Source organism: Oryzias latipes, chromosome 10, assembly GCF_002234675.1.
Source record: "Oryzias latipes chromosome 10, ASM223467v1".
NCBI classification, from domain to species: domain Eukaryota; kingdom Metazoa; phylum Chordata; class Actinopteri; order Beloniformes; family Adrianichthyidae; genus Oryzias; species Oryzias latipes.
In genome coordinates this window covers 3210634-3226036 of record NC_019868.2, presented here as the reverse complement: position 1 = coordinate 3226036, position 15403 = coordinate 3210634, and the positions used below count along the sequence as shown (strand labels likewise).

Sequence of the window (15403 nt, the reverse complement as noted above, 5' to 3'; positions counted from 1 at the left end):
AGCATTGTATCAAATATCCACTCCTTCACAGATCTCACATATGGAACATTTCACAGATCACCCGCAATAAACAAGGCAACATTGCATCATTTCCATTTCACTGCAACTTTTTTATTTAAACAAAAAGTCAACATAACTTCAATTATATTTCAAATGATCCTCGTCCACAAAGGAGGCTGGCATCTAACATAAAAGGCTCCATTTGATGAACTTTAAGGGCTTCATCCGTATGCTTAGATGCGTAATGGGCTCTATTTGAATCATTAAACACTTCAAGCTGCTATTTATTGCAGTTTCTTTTGCGATACCCCTATTGCAAACACAACGATGATACATTTTTGATTTATAGTGTCATTCATAAAGCAGATTCGAGTTTGTGATGCCAAAACCTTATTTATTCTGCCACATTTTGAAAGCAGAAGAAGAACGCTAGAGCATCATGCACACTCTGTCGGGAAGCACGGCCGTTAAAGCACATACAGGATGTAACCCTGGCAAACTGCACGTATCGCGTCTCTGCACAGACATCTGACACAGAAGAGACTCATTGACAAGATCAACTGTCAATCAGGACACAGAGCACTGCTAAAAAAAAAGGATGCAAAGGTGCACTGCAAAATGTTTGCAAAACAGCTAGACCACAAAAGGTGAACCACGATATACCAAAGGGAACCCTGTATATTTGAAAATCCGACATAAAGACACTTTGAAACAAAATGTGACAGTTTTACTGATGTTTTATTGATAAAGGCATCACTCAGTGATGCCTTTATCAATAGGTCATCCATCAGTAAAACTGTGTTCTTGTCAGAAAAGTGACTTTTGTTGCGTCTAATTTTTCTGTTTGCCTGCTGAGGCTGTTTGGTCACATGACCCGCTGTGTCCTATCAGACTGCAGGGAGACGGACTGGCTGAGCTGCACAGAGGGCAAAGGCTCGTATCAGGTAAATGGGTGGAGCCTAAGGAGGCAGCAGTTCGTGGCTCTGATGTGGAAGCGCTTCCTGTACGCACGGCGCTCCAGAAAAGGATTCTTTGCTCAGGTACGCTGGTGATGCAGCCCTCCCGTCAGGCTGTCTGCGGCCGGCTCACCTGGGACACATGTGCTTTCAGATCGTTCTCCCGGCCGTGTTTGTCTGCATCGCTCTGGTGTTCAGCCTCATTGTGCCACCTTTTGGGAAGTATCCCAGTCTGGAGCTGCAGCCATGGATGTACGAGGATCAGGTCACCTTCATCAGGTACACGCCTTTCTGACATCCCCGCAGCACCTCCGTCAGCCGTATTTACCGAGTTCCCTCTGACCTCAGCGACGACGCTCCCGGAGACGCCAACATGCAGAAGTTACTGAAGTCTCTAATGGAGCCTCCAGGTTTTGGGACACGCTGCATGGACGGATACTCCATTCCGTAAGAACAGACTTTTCTTCATCCTCTTGAGGTTTTTCACCATCCGACAGAAACCTCCTCAGATTATGTTGAGCCGTTAGTCTGATTTCCTGCCCTCTCCTCAGAGAGTCTCCCTGCACGATGGGTGATGAAGACTGGCACAACCCAGACGTTCCTGAGAGTCTCCAGCAGTTGTTTAGTTCTGGAAACTGGACCATGGAGAACCCGTCCCCAAGCTGCTTCTGCGCCTCTGATGGCAAGAAGAGGATGCTGCCAGACTGTCCCGTGGGAGCAGGCGGTCTGCCTCCCCCTGAGGTCTCCTGACATTAAAACTTTTCTTTTTTTCTTCCAAATCTTCCGAGTTTGAACCATGGCGTTTGACCAGAGTCATATTTACCGCAAAACGTCTTTTTAACTTTTATTATTCTCCACAGATGAAGCTGAGCGCCACAGACACCTTACAGAACCTGACTGGAAGAAACATCTCAGACTACCTGGTGAAAACTTACGCTCAGATCATCGGGAAGAGGTGAGGCGCTCACTACCCACCCGGTCCAAAGGACCTGAACAAGAACAGAGACTGAAGGTTTTTGTTGTTTCCACAGCCTGAATAACAAAGTCTGGGTGAACGAGTTCAGGTCAGCATTTGGATTTCATTAACCTTTTTGGCCAGTCGGCTCTGGAAACTCAAATAGTTTTGTCTGCAGGTACGGAGGCTTCTCATTGGGTGCCAGGAGTACACAGGTGCTCCCACCAGCTAACGAGATCGATGACGCCATCGAGAGAGTCCGAAATATCTTCGAGCTACAGAAGGTGGGTGAGCCAGAAGTCGCTTGAAAGGTTTGAGGGTGTCACTAGTCTGTGTTTTATGTTTCCTAATACTAGATGGAAATGCAGGTTATTTTGCTGTAGCTGTAGCTGTTGAATCACCTAACACTAACACAATGTTTTTTTTAAAAGGTAAAAAGTTTTAGGGAAAAAAACACAAGGCAAATGGAACATTCAGTGAATATTTTCTGCAGTGTTTCTTTATTTGCAGATGTTATGGCGTTGTCTTCTTCATAAAAAGAGAAGTGCTCCTCTATCCCAAATTTACATCATCGACAAAGCTGTTTGTAAAATCCACTCTGTAAATGTTAAGACTATAAAATCCCACTCTGATCATCTTTTGCTCTATTTTCAAAGCAGTGGTCTTAATTAAAAGGAATTTATTTATGAAGGTCATTTTTATCCATTATTAAAAAAAACTAGGACATAATTTCTGCCGAGCGGCAGGAGAAATTCACCTCCAAGTTTTAAGTGGACCCCTTTGTTTACACTTAGTCCCACTAGCTTACAGCCCCTCACTATCCCAACCTTACATTACAGCTGCAACAAAAATTGTGACCGATATTGGAGGAGGTCTAGGCTGATCAGAGTAGATCAAGCAGAATTTTAAACTTACCAAACTCCCTGACCCCCCCCACACACACACACACACACAGTCTCTGATTCAGAAAGTATGTGAGTCTGAAGACTCAACCATCTGTCGGTTTCCTCAGGGTGCTGCTGCAGATCGATTCCTTGACAGCCTGTCCAACTTCATCAATGGTCTGGACACAAAGAACAACGTTAAGGTGAGTGAGGCCTTCAGGTACAGCGGAACAAGAACAACTGTTCACCTGTGAGAGCCAAGAACTGCAGGTTCTAGAGCAGCTGAATGATTGTAGGGACTCAGCCTGGTCCCTGTGCAGGTGAGACGCCAGTCCTGATAGAATTTTAATCGGTCCTCTCAGGTCTGGTTCAACAACAAGGGCTGGCACAGCGTCCCGGCCTTCATGAACGTGATGAACAACGCCATCCTGAGAGCTAACCTGCCTCCTGGTGCAGACCCCAGCAACTACGGCATCATGTCCTTCAACCACCCGCTGAACCTGACCAAGGAGCAGCTGTCGCAGGTGGCCCTGTGAGTGCACACCTGAGAACACCTGACTGTCTGCCATTTGGACTGGACTTTGATCTGCAGTGTTTTTCTAATTGGCTCCCCCTCTCCATCTTCGTCTCCAGGGTAACGACCTCTGTGGACGTTCTGGTTTCCATCTGTGTCATCTTCGCCATGTCCTTCGTTCCTGCGAGCTTCGTGGTCTTCCTCATCCAGGAGCGAGTCAACAAAGCCAAACACATGCAGTTCATCAGCGGCGTGCAGCCACTGCTCTACTGGACGGCCAACTTCCTTTGGGACATGGTGAGCCCCCCCCCCCCAAAAAAAAAGAAAATCCTCTGTGTCAGTGTCTGTTGGTGCTGAGATTTGGTGTGTCTCTGCAGTGTAACTACTTTGTCCCGGCCGCCCTCGTCATCCTCATCTTTGTCTGCTTTCAACAAAAAGCCTATGTGTCATCTGCCAACCTGCCGGTTCTCGCGCTGCTGCTGCTGCTCTACGGGTCAGACACTCTACCACAGCACATAGATTCAGTTCTCGTTCAGGCCCTAAATGATCTGTTTTCTGCCCCCTTAGCTGGTCCATCACTCCCCTCATGTACCCGGCATCCTTCTTCTTCACCATCCCCAGCACGGCTTATGTCGTCCTCACCAGCGTCAACATCCTCATCGGCATCAACGGCAGCATCTCCACCTTCGTCATGGAGCTTTTTGGAGACCACGTGAGTCCACGCTGACCAGCATCAGACTGGCCTGAAGGAGCAGCGCCGTAACTTTACCTTCTCTGCAGGAGATCGGAGGCATCAACGACATCCTGAAGAATGTTCTGCTCATCTTTCCACACTTCTGTCTCGGCCGAGGACTCATCGACATGGTGAAGAACCAGGCGATGGCCGACGCCCTCGAGAGATTTGGTGAGAGAAGCAGAGCCCAACTTTTGTCCTCTAAACAAAGTTCGCTTTTCAGTTTCCTTCATTTAAGAAAACTGTTGCAGAAGAAATGGATCCGGACAAAACAGTTTTGTTAGAATGTATCCCATAGGTTAGCGGTCTCCAACCTTTTTCAGGTCACAGACCGGTTTAAGGTCAGCCAACACTTTCATGGACCGGCCTGTACATGGCTGAAGTTAGGCGTCTTGATTTTTTTCTTCTTTTTTTTAGCCTCCAGTTTCTCTTAACTGAAGTTTATCTTCAGCCTCTGTAAAGTATCTGCAGCTGCTTCAAACTTTATCTGTTCATTAGATTTCATGTAGGAACCATTAAAATGTGATAACCCATAACCGTCAAAGTGGAAGCTAAAAAATCAGACGCCAATTTCAGGCTCTTCTGACTTTTAAGGTGCGATGGATAAATACATTGAAAAAAATGTCACTAAAACTGGTATTTTCTAAAAACAATAAATGTGAATCCACCATTTGAACAACTTTACTAGCAGCCTCCTTAGACGTTAAATATTCTGCATTATTATTATTATGGTCTATGGGAACAACTGTCACAATAAATCCCTATTTGGGGTAAAGATTCCTGGTTTTTGTCTGATAAATGCAGATTTCTTTTATTGTGAAGTGGAAGGCTCTTATTCTGTTTCCTCTCTGGGTGTTTTCTGCAAAACCAAGTTTCCTAATATGTCTGTTTTTTGTCAGTTTTGCTAGCTTGAGGGATTTAATTTAACACCACTTTTCGACACGGGATGGAGGGACTTGACAGGAGTTTTCCAAAATAAAATTTCCTTCAGAATCAGATTTTAAATGAAACCAAAAAAATGTAGGCCACGTTTAAACTGTGTGCATAGGTGCTCGAATAACCAAAGTGTCGATCCCACAAGAAGAATCAGGAGAAAACGGTAGGAGACTGCTGAGCAGAAGCGACTGATTAGCTCTGGTGTCATGCAGAAGTGTGACTGGAACCACATCCTTTTCTGATTCTGTGAAGGTAACTGAAGGGTTGGAAACCCTCATCTTAAGTCAGATGAGATGCCAGGTATTTAAAGTCCCATCCTCCAGTCATGCACAGCCACAACGTTTTAGTGCAGCAAACTAGATCACCTGAAACAAAACAATGAACCTGCACACACAGAAAGAGAACTTTTACCCCAAACACTCAATATACAAGAAACCCTACAAAAATACGACCAGGGTCGTGACAGTCATGTTCATTTTTCAATGGGACCGGTACCAACGGTACCACCGACCGGTACCAGCCTGGAGCCTGGGGGTTGGGGACCACTGCCATAGAGAACATCCATTTAGGTAACCTAGAACAGTTAAAGTAGAAGTTACCTAAATTCTAACTCATAAACAATCTTTAGTGATGAACATGTGTCACATCCTTTTATCCCCTATGAGACGGAGGTTTGAACCTGCAGCTCACCGCTGGATGCGTTCTAACGTCACACGCTTCCAGGTCACAGAGAAGGCAGGAGTTTCTGGAACAGGACCTTCAGTTTCAGAGAGCTGAAAGAAGCCTGCCTCCTCTTTAAGACCGCTCATGTATTGTTTGGGTTTTGGACGGCCTTTTGTCCTGCTAATTTTATTCAGAAATCAAATGTTTTGAGAGTGAGAACATTCTGCTTTCATCTGGCGGTTTGGACCACCTCTGCTCTTCAAGGAATCCTTTTTGTTCCCTGTTTTAGGAGGGTTGTTAAGCTACCAAATTCCTCCCTTGAAGTCTGAGTTCAGTCATGAACAGAGCTACACCCTCAGCTCTGCAGCATTTCTGCATCCACGAGCAGCAGCTGGGAGCCAGGAACAGGCAGACTGATGTTTGCTGTTGTGTTCCAGGTGAGAACAGGTTCCGCTCGCCTCTGGAGTGGGACATGGTGGGGAAAAACCTCTTTGCCATGGCTGTGGAGGGAGTGGTCTTCTTCATCATCACTCTCCTCATCCAGTACAAGTTCTGCATCAAGCCCAGGTAAGTCCAATCTGTCTTGATTCTGACCTGCTTTACAGCTCAGATCTTTAAAGTTACTCATCTGGATCTTTTTATGTACTTTTTAAGATTGTCTTCTCTCAGTGTTTAAATAAAGTTTTTAAAAGCTTGCTGAGCTTATGCTGCTTCTATGTTCAGGCCGATCAGTAAGCTCACCAAGATGGGATCTCTGGGAGAGGAGGATGAGGATGTGGCCCGGGAGAGACAGCGCATCGTCCAAGGTCTTGGACAGGGAGACATCCTGGAGCTCCGCCAGCTCACCAAGGTACACCAAACACCTGAACGGCTCTGACATCTGGACAGGGTCTGCCGCTTGGTGCATTTTGCTGCAGTTGTGGAAAATGAACCATATTTGTTCCCTGCAGGTGTTTAAGAGGAAGCAGAAGCCGGCTGTGGATAGACTTTGTGTGGGGATTCCACCTGGAGAGGTGAGACGAGCTCCTGCAGACATGACGCTTCTGGTGGTGTGATTGTTCAGCAGGGTCCAGGAGTAAAACCTGTGTGTCTCTGTGTGTGTCTCTGTGTGTGTCTCTGTGTGTGCGCACGCTCAGTGTTTTGGCCTTCTCGGGGTTAATGGAGCTGGAAAAACAACAACCTTCAAGATGCTGACTGGGGACACCATGGTGACTAGTGGAGAAGCCTTCCTGGCTGGAAAAAGGTGAGGATGGACGGAGGAGCGACTCTTCAACTTCCTTGTTGAAGCTGATTTAAAACCACTTGATGGCTTGTTCCAAAATCCAGCCCATTTCCATTAACTTCAGTTTGAAAACAACCAAATGACACAGCATGCAAACGTCTATGTTGGTTAGCTTGTTTTCACTATTAAGTGTATACCTAATATGGAAGGTCTTTGTTCTTGGGATAAGTTTCTTTTAAATTTCTGATTTTACTTCATGTTTAGGATCAAAATTGCACTGAAAGAGGACCTGGTTGATTGATCTGAGCATTAAAACAGCTTCCATGTTCCACAAATTTGATGAGGTTTGATGATCTTCAGTCTAATCCCTCAAATAGGCCCAAAATGAACCAACAGATCACATGACCTCATGGTTTCTACTCCACTAAGTGCAGCTGAGCGCTGGTCAGAGTCAGCGGAACCCAAGAAATCAGTCCCAAAGCGGCCGTTCATCTGTGTCTGAAATCTTGTCGGGGCTCTTCAAAGTGCATAAGGACAGTTTGGAGTCTGATCTTGAAGCGTCAAAGGGAACCTCGGTTCTCATCGGGGAACGTTGTTGGTTTCAGTCTGACCTGCTTTCTGCAGGCTAATTCTGGATTACCCTCAAAGTTTAACCTGCAAAGCTGAAAGCAGAACCCGGAGCCTGGTTTGCAGATGTACAACAGAGCAGTCCTGCTGTTTTCAGGTCACAGGATCGATGAATGTCTGACCTCCGCTTCACTTTCAACACAGCAAATTCTCCCAGGATCAGAGTCTTCATAGTTTCCGGTCTGGAAATTCAAGCTTTGAAATACAGAGTCTTGATCAGCTGACAGTCAGTCACAGCAGACGCCGTGTTTGCTGAACACTTGCGTTACGTTCACACCGCCCTCAGCAGTGATCGTCCATGTGACCACTTTCAATAAAAGGTCCACGTAAATGCACATTACAGGCTTCCGTCTTTACCACTCTTGTGTTTATGCGTTGCTACAAAACACACAGCCATTGAACGCACGTTGAAAGTTAAACCAGACGGGTCTCAGATTTGGTATTTTCCCTTTAATTCACAGAAGTCCCAACCGTTTGAAAATTGATCATGGAGGAGAAATTCTTAACTGTGGTCTGAGCCCAAATGACATCAAGTCTTTCATAAATTGGAATAGAGCTGTGAAAGAAAAGACTAGCAAGACTAGCGAGATTTAGTACCAAGCCTCCTCCAAATGTAGTCACATGCACTAGGAAACAGTAGAAAAAGAAGAAGAAGCCCCTCCCTGCTTGTCCAGTGTGAACGTAGCATAACAGTGAAAGCTGTTTCCCTTCCAACCTGTAGAAAGACATTCATTCCTCCGTCACTCCTACGCATGTCTGAACTGAGCTTTCTGTGGCGTTCTGGTGTCTGCAGCATCCTCAGGGAGATCGACGAGGTCCATCAGAACATGGGCTACTGTCCTCAGTTTGACGCCATCAACGAGCTGCTGACGGGAAGAGAGCACCTGGAGCTGTACGCCGTGCTCAGAGGCGTTCCTGGGAACGAAGTGTGCGACGTGAGTCCAGCTGACACACGTGCTCAGGCACACACACACATGCACACACTCATGGCCTGTTTGATTGACAGGTGGCTGAGTGGGGCATCAGGAAGTTGAGCCTGCTGAAGTACGCGGACAAAAGAGCTGGAAGCTACAGCGGAGGAAACATGAGGAAGCTGTCGACGGCCATCTCTCTGATCGGAGCGCCCCCTGTGGTCTTCCTGGTAATCACCCCCCCCCTTCACCTCCAGCCTGAATGGAAGTTGAATGAAGCAGCTGCTGATGTTTAGGCTCCACCTTCCACTTCTGCTGCTGCAGCATTAAAGTTCCAGTTCAGTTGAACAAACTACTGAGCTGCAGAAAAGACACACCAGGATCCAGCTGAGTCACGCTGAAGTTTAAGTGTGTTACACAACCCCCCTCCCACCAGCCAATCAGAGAGCGGCTTAACTGGATTTGAGGGATTGGGTAACGGAGGATTTGAAAGAGCAGCTGCTGTTGTTGACTGAGTACAGAAGCAGAGGCAGGCAGGTGTTGAAGGGCAGTTGGGGGGTGAGCCATGATGCCCCTGCTGCCTCTGCTCCTCACCTTCAGCCTCTGCTTCCTGCTCCACCTGTGGGCCAACCTGAACCTGGCTGTGCTGCTCGTTACAGGACGAGCCCACCACCGGCATGGACCCCAAGGCCCGCCGCGCCCTCTGGAACTGCATCCACAGCGTGATTAAACAGGGGCGCTCCATCGTCCTCACCTCCCACAGGTGAGTCCAGAACCTCCAGGCCCCTCTTGTCCTGTTTCTAGATCCATGCTCTGCTCCTTCATCGGTGCGCTGCCTGTGTTTCAGTATGGAGGAGTGTGAGGCTCTGTGCACCAGGATGGCCATCATGGTGAACGGCAGGTTTAGATGTTTGGGCAGCGTCCAGCACCTGAAGAACAGGTAAGACGCTGGGAGCCCTGAGCTCAGGGTTTCTGATGGGGAAAAAACATGAAGCTGCCGTTCCAGACAACTGCTCCGTCCGGTCTGTGAGCATGAGCTGTGTCTGTCCTTCAGGTTTGGGGACGGCTACACCATTATTCTGCGGGTGGCGGGGCCCGACCCAGACCTGCTGCCCGTCATGAAGTTCATCGAGAGCGAGCTGAGCGGCAGCACGCTGAAGGAGAAGCACCGCAACATGCTGCAGTACCAGCTGCCCTCATCGCTTACGTCACTCGCACACATCTTCTCCATCCTCGCCAAGAACAAAGACACGCTGCGGATCGAGGACTACTCTGTCACTCAGACCACACTGGACCAGGTGAGCACAGAACACAGCTGGACAGGTGTTTACATCACTCGTGCACATGGAAAGCTGTAGAGACTTTTGGTGATAAAAACGTTATGGAGCTACAGGGTGGTGTTGGGGCAGATGAGAAATGTGGTCCTAACAGATCTGAACTTGTGTTTTTGCTTTCAGGTGTTTGTTAACTTTGCAAAGGACCAGAGTGATGACTACGTCACCAAAGATGCTTCCGTAAGGCGAAAAGACACCATTATTGAAGTGCCAGAACTTGGCTCCGCCCATGGAGCAGCTGAGGGAGGGGCCAGCCAGAGGGAGAGCATCATGTGACATTTGAAGGCTACAACTTCAGATTGGACTTGCAGCAGGGAGGACGCCCGAGCCTCCCCTGCTTTGACGTGCCAGTGATTTGAGTTTGGAGGTGGGCGGAGCTATCTGCTACTTGATGCCAGCCAATGCAAACGGTTTCCTGTGGAGGTGAAACTCGCACCCCGCAGCCTCTCGTGGTTGAACATGAGGAGCTGCTGTTCTGAACTAAGGATGAAGAATCAAAATCATTTCAAACGGCCGAGGGCTCGAGCGCAAATTTTTTTACAAACCTTGATTTTTGTCATGGGACTTTATTTATATTTGTAGCTGAAACACTGACTGTTAATCTGTTTTATTTTGAAAATGTCCTTGCTATTTCCTGTAGTGTTCAGCAGCCAATCAGAGCGCTTGTTAGGAAGAAGAGTTGACTGATTTTATAGTTTTTTTTTTATGAACCTTTGAAAAGGAACAGATCTGTTAGTTTGGGCGTGAACCGGCAAAAAATACCTCATCCATTCCTGGAAGCACACAACTACAGAACTGATGGGTGACCGGCTGACCGATGACGGCGTGGCGCCGGTTCAAAGCTGCCCTCTGCTTCATGTGATCGTTGTGCTGCTGATGCAAGCAGAGCTGTTACAGCCCAGCCAGTAGAATAAACAGAACTGACACCAACGTGTTTGGCTCCCTGCTGTGATGGAGGCCTCTTCTGCAGAGAGAAGACGCGCGTGCGTTTCACACACTGATGGGGAAACCTGTTTACAGTCTGAGTCTGACGGCAGCAGTTTCAAATATCTTCCTGCTGCAGAGGAGGACTTCAGAGATGCTGTGAGGTTCATGCTATTCTGCAGGCTTCATTAAAGGCCTCTTGCTCATCTCAAGATGACCATTGAGTTGCAAGTATCTCCACATCCAGCATTTGTTAAAAGTCTGCAGCTTCTTCTCTCACTTCCTTCAGAACTGAAGCTCAAGTCAAGTCACAGACAAACTTTTTAAGCTGGAGATTTGCGGAAAAGCACTGAAGACTTTGCAATGGCCTCCACTAAATGTTTACTAATGCGCGGACACTTTAAACCACAGTAATGTAACCCTTGTGCTATCCTAAGCATTTTAACATTGGGAGTGGGGTCATCTAGACCCACTAGACAGTGCTCTGAACCTTTTTTCTTCAATGATTTGTGATCTTCACTGGTGTCCATGGATTACATGAAATCTTTCCACCTTTATCCACCTTTGTCATGGTAGGAAGAACACGTCAAAGTAAGGGTGGAGTCATCTAAGATAGCACAAGGGTTAAACACATCACTGTACCTCTGAGGAGACCGCTTCTCTGATCAAAGCATTTTAAGACGACTAGAGATTTGAACATCTTGACATCATCTGTAGAGACAGTTTGCAGATTTACTGTTTGTCTCCATGGCTTTGAAACAGATATGACATTCTCAAAGCTCTTCCCGCTTTGGCCAAAACCGTCTACATGGTTCAGTGAAACACCGTGGATCGGCAGCAAAAGCTCATCTGACTTAACAGTTCGTGTCTGCACGTGGTAACCTTCAGCGTTCTGCTGGTCCTGCAGATCTGAATGTTTAGACATTACAGCACATCACCATGAAAATGCCCATCCCTCATGTCCAGCTGACAGAATATATTAAAGTCAATGAGACTAAAAAAGAAAACATAATGAACTCACACTTCGTCTGCATTAACCTTTACTTAAAACATGGCAAGGGGAGTAGGTTGATGGTCCGCAGGGGAGTGGGAGTTCCTGCCCCCAATTCCAAATGTTGGTGAGAAGAAAGCCATCAGAGCAGCACCAGGGGAAATAAAACAGACAGGAGGGGGCAGCAGAGAGCAGGGCAATGCTTTCACCACCAACTCTCCTTATCAGCTTTTCCACATCCTAAAGGCACAGCAGGTACTTTCCTCCCAGTGCAGCTGATCACCTTAGCTGTAGCTGGAACTGAGGTCTGCAAGCTTTAACGCAGAGAGTCATTTGGGCCCGTTTCGTATGGACCACAACCCAGTAAGAACCGTAAGGTTGCACTTCACTGTTGAGAAAAATCCAGCACTTTATGTATTTGTGGCCATTAAACCATCCATTTATGATATGTAGCTTTGAAATATTAATAATTGTTGAATCACATGTTTATTTTTTATACGTAACAATTCAACTCATTTTATTTGACAGCAGCACATGAGGTTCTTTTCAAATTAAAAAAAGGATCCTCCTGCTCCAGCAGATTTAGGATTTAAGGAGGTCAAACCTGGACAATTCCACCTTTATGACTTGTGAATGCTGGCCAGATCCTCCCCTGATGGTCATGGATCCCACAAAGTTTGGTGCCTAAAATGATTAGCTTCATGTCATTCCTTTTTGAATGCTCCCATAGTTCAGATGTGGTTTGGCTTCAGTTTTATGGTAGATCTTTTTCCGATCAAAACTCTTGATTCACCTGGACTTGAGACGGGCACGAAGTGAGAGGTTCCCCCGTGTGCTGGTGGAAACTCACAACATCTGGTAGTGATGGGCAGTCTCTTATCCAACGGGTCAGGACCAAACCTGCAATGCAGCTGAGTCCAGAGCCGTACACTAAGAGCTTTCTGCTAAAAGCCAGAAACACCACTGCAGGACCCAACCAGGAAGTGGATGACATCACTCTTCACGCACAAAAGAACTTTTCAAGCTTTACAGTCGGGGTGAATGTGTGCTACTTCATTATTTCACACCTGAAGTCAAAGAATAAAAGTCAAACTTTATTGTTCATATTTCAAAACATTCAGTCTTTTAGCGGCACTTTGTAAGGGAAGCCCCGCCTCCCCAGCAGGTTTAGATCATGCAGCTCTCATTCTTACTGACAGGGCCTTGGGTGCTGAGCCGTGATTGGTTAGTGCAGGAAATTCCGCTGGTTGCAGACTTGTTACCGTAGAGACCACAGGAAGTTAGTTCATGGGCGAGAAGAGACAGGGGTGCATGAGGCGGTTCCTCTGAGTGTCCAGGTGGGTGACGCTGTTCCTCACTGCAACACAAATGTGCAGTCAGCCTGTAGGTGCAGTCATACAACGCTTTAAGCAGGAAGTGCGGCGTGACGGGTGAAGGGGAGGAATCTCACCGGCAGCGACCACTCTTGCATCGTTGTGTGCTTTGTGTCGAACTTCAGCTCGATGGTCTGCGCTCTCGTACCACCAAAGGGCGTGAACTAACAAAGACAGGCCAATAACACCATCATCATCGCCGTCATCTGACGTCATCTTCTACAGAACTCAATACTTCCGGAGGCATGCTTATGAACTGTGTGTCAGTCAGGTGTTGCCCCGTACCCTGGTTCAGGGCGCCAAACTCGCTGTGGAATGCTCCTAGCAGCTTGCCGTAACCCGGGGCATCACGGGCGCAGATCGCTGCCTGGAAGGCGCTGCCCCAAACCGCCGGACCACCAGGACGCATCTGATAGCTCGCCAGCTCGTACACCCCTGGAACACATTCACCTGTCAGCAGAACCAGATGATGTCACTGCAAGGTATGACTACGGGGGTGGGGCTTACCGCCCTCCTTTGGCGGCTTGTGCAGGCGGCTCCATGGTACCAGGTAGGTGACTTCATTGTCCTGGGAGGTCAGCATCGGTAGAGCCTTAGAGATGTAGTCTGAAATCCAGGTGGGGTCCTGGGCCAGAGCGGCCCGTACAGCTGCCCGCTGAGAGTAACTGTCTGTGGGGGGGGGAGTAAATATCACAACTTCACCGCTTGACAGCTTGACCCTGAAGCTAATTAGTGAAAGTCCTCACCATACTTCCAGATATGGAACACTTGGTTCAGACCACCGTACTCCACGGTCCAGTAACCAATCAGCTCAGAGTGTGCGGTGCGCAGGTGGATCTTCTCATTGGTCAGCTTGAGGAAGGCAGCATTCTGATGGGGGTGGATGCTGTAGGTGCGAAACTCGTAGAATGTTTTGTGCTCCTGTTGGGGGCCAGTGTGGAGACGTGCACGAGCCTGCAGAGAGGAGGAGACAGGTCACGTGATCACCCTGGCAACAGCCAAGTGGGAGGAGCCAGACAAATTGCAACAAGAGCAGAGGGGTATTCCAGAAAGCAGGTTATGCTAGCTCCCACGGTAATTTTGAGGCTAAGGAAGCGGATAACCTCAGCTTTCTGTTCCAAAAACAGAGGTATGTTTCAGGGTATGTCAAGTTGCCATAGCAACTCATGCTCTGAACATAACCTGGTCTGTAGCAGGTTTAGTTGAAGGTTACTTTGTTTTCAGAGAGGTGAAGCAGCATGCCGTGTAGTGGAAGAAGAAGCTCAGACATACCCCGAGTAAGCACGTTCAGGCGGATTTCAGCCAGAGTTCAGGGTTAAAGTCAGGGTAGTTTGAACATGCTTCCTGGAATACCCCCCAGGAGAGGATGCTCTGAGGAAAACAGCTGGAGTATGAAGAGTTACTGTCGCCCCCTTCTGGATATCTGACTGAACTGCACCTGAGAGCTACGTGACACGAGCGTTCACGTTTGGGCGCGCACCACGAAGGCAGACGGGTCCACGGGAGGCCCTGTCCAGTTCAGGGTCCACGAAACCTGCGGGGCCCCTAAGCTGTCGGTCAATGTTTGACTCTAATCCAGACAAAGATCAACAGAAACGTTCCGAACCGAACCACAGAACCCCGTCACGTGGGTTCTCCCCTCTACTAGAGATGAGGACGAGAAATAAGTGGGGTGTGCAGATGGGGTCACTGGCGCGTTGACCTGCAGGGCAGGAGGACTCCTTGTGGTGTCAGAGCAGTGTGTTCGGTCTGCAGCAGCTGCAGGTCCACCTCTGGGTTTACAGGTCTTGGTCTGTGCAGGTGGACTCACCTGTGAGGTAGAGGCAGCAGGTCTGAGAAGAACCGCAGCGGACCTCAGAAACACACTCAGCTTCGACATGTTGGTCGGACTGAAGAAACGCGACCTGCAAAGATCCTCTGATGGCGAGAGCGCTCACTCTGGGAGAAAAATATCAATGCAAACGGGGTCTCAGCTGTCGGTTTGTTTACAATGTAAAGGTCAACCCAGAAATTATGTGTGAAACAACAAATATAGCCACAAATCTATGCTTTTCCTTGGACAATCTCTATAGCATGGAATTCTTGTACTTGTGTTAAAAAAACAATTTCTTACCTACTTCACAAACCAGGTGGGATGCGTACGATTCACCACAACCTTCAGATTCCACGTTAGAGGCACAAATAAAGGACACACGCTTCATGAGCCTGATGGGTCCATAGAGGTCAGCTCAGCTTCCTATCGGAGCCCTAAAGGTCAGAGAGGACTCGCTCGATCCTGAATTTGCAACAGAGTAAGCCTTCTTCTTGTTACGCTGTGACGTCAAATCCTTTAAAGGCTTAATTAATAACAAACATTCCTTCCAGAAAAAATCGGAGAGTT

The 15403-nt window shown here is 47.7% G+C and overlaps 2 protein-coding genes across 2 annotated transcripts in view; one reads left to right on the top strand and one right to left on the bottom strand.

Moving 5' to 3' along the window:
- LOC101163308 (ATP-binding cassette sub-family A member 1) overlaps positions 1–10871 on the top strand; it is a 53824-nt gene extending 42953 nt beyond the window's left edge. The window contains exons 27-49 of the mRNA XM_011473151.3: positions 892–1040; positions 1111–1235; positions 1305–1403; positions 1508–1697; positions 1817–1911; positions 1988–2020; positions 2090–2195; positions 2924–2998; positions 3158–3327; positions 3429–3606; positions 3687–3802; positions 3877–4021; positions 4090–4213; positions 6079–6208; positions 6365–6491; positions 6592–6654; positions 6778–6884; positions 8284–8425; positions 8497–8631; positions 9061–9164; positions 9249–9341; positions 9456–9699; positions 9859–10871. Of these exons, the coding sequence (XP_011471453.1) occupies positions 892–1040; positions 1111–1235; positions 1305–1403; positions 1508–1697; positions 1817–1911; positions 1988–2020; positions 2090–2195; positions 2924–2998; positions 3158–3327; positions 3429–3606; positions 3687–3802; positions 3877–4021; positions 4090–4213; positions 6079–6208; positions 6365–6491; positions 6592–6654; positions 6778–6884; positions 8284–8425; positions 8497–8631; positions 9061–9164; positions 9249–9341; positions 9456–9699; positions 9859–10011 (2903 nt within the window). The 3' untranslated portion in view covers positions 10012–10871. The remainder of the gene's footprint in view (positions 1–891; positions 1041–1110; positions 1236–1304; positions 1404–1507; positions 1698–1816; positions 1912–1987; positions 2021–2089; positions 2196–2923; positions 2999–3157; positions 3328–3428; positions 3607–3686; positions 3803–3876; positions 4022–4089; positions 4214–6078; positions 6209–6364; positions 6492–6591; positions 6655–6777; positions 6885–8283; positions 8426–8496; positions 8632–9060; positions 9165–9248; positions 9342–9455; positions 9700–9858) is intronic.
- Positions 10872–12723: 1852 nt separating this feature from the next.
- Positions 12724–15295, bottom strand: LOC101171648 (protein NipSnap homolog 3A). Its single transcript, XM_004086487.2, has 7 exons — positions 15137–15295; positions 14834–14961; positions 13770–13977; positions 13531–13692; positions 13309–13458; positions 13101–13187; positions 12724–13007 (listed from the first exon to the last, which is right to left on the bottom strand). Exons 2-7 carry the CDS (start codon positions 14900–14902, stop codon positions 12931–12933), a joined length of 753 nt encoding a protein of 250 aa, XP_004086535.1. The 5' UTR covers positions 14903–14961; positions 15137–15295; the 3' UTR covers positions 12724–12930.
- Positions 15296–15403: the final 108 nt, after the last annotated feature.

Bases quoted from the DNA above. Each gene is read 5' to 3' on its own strand.
- LOC101171648 (XM_004086487.2), bottom strand. From the start codon at position 14,902: ATGTCGAAGCTGAGTGTGTTTCTGAGGTCCGCTGCGGTTCTTCTCAGA. The intron at 13,188-13,308 runs GTACGGGGCAAC...TGTCTTTGTTAG, and splicing joins GTTTGGCGCCCTGAACCAGG to TTCACGCCCTTTGGTGGTAC. The intron at 13,008-13,100 runs GTGAGATTCCTC...TTTGTGTTGCAG, and splicing joins TGCAAGAGTGGTCGCTGCCG to TGAGGAACAGCGTCACCCAC.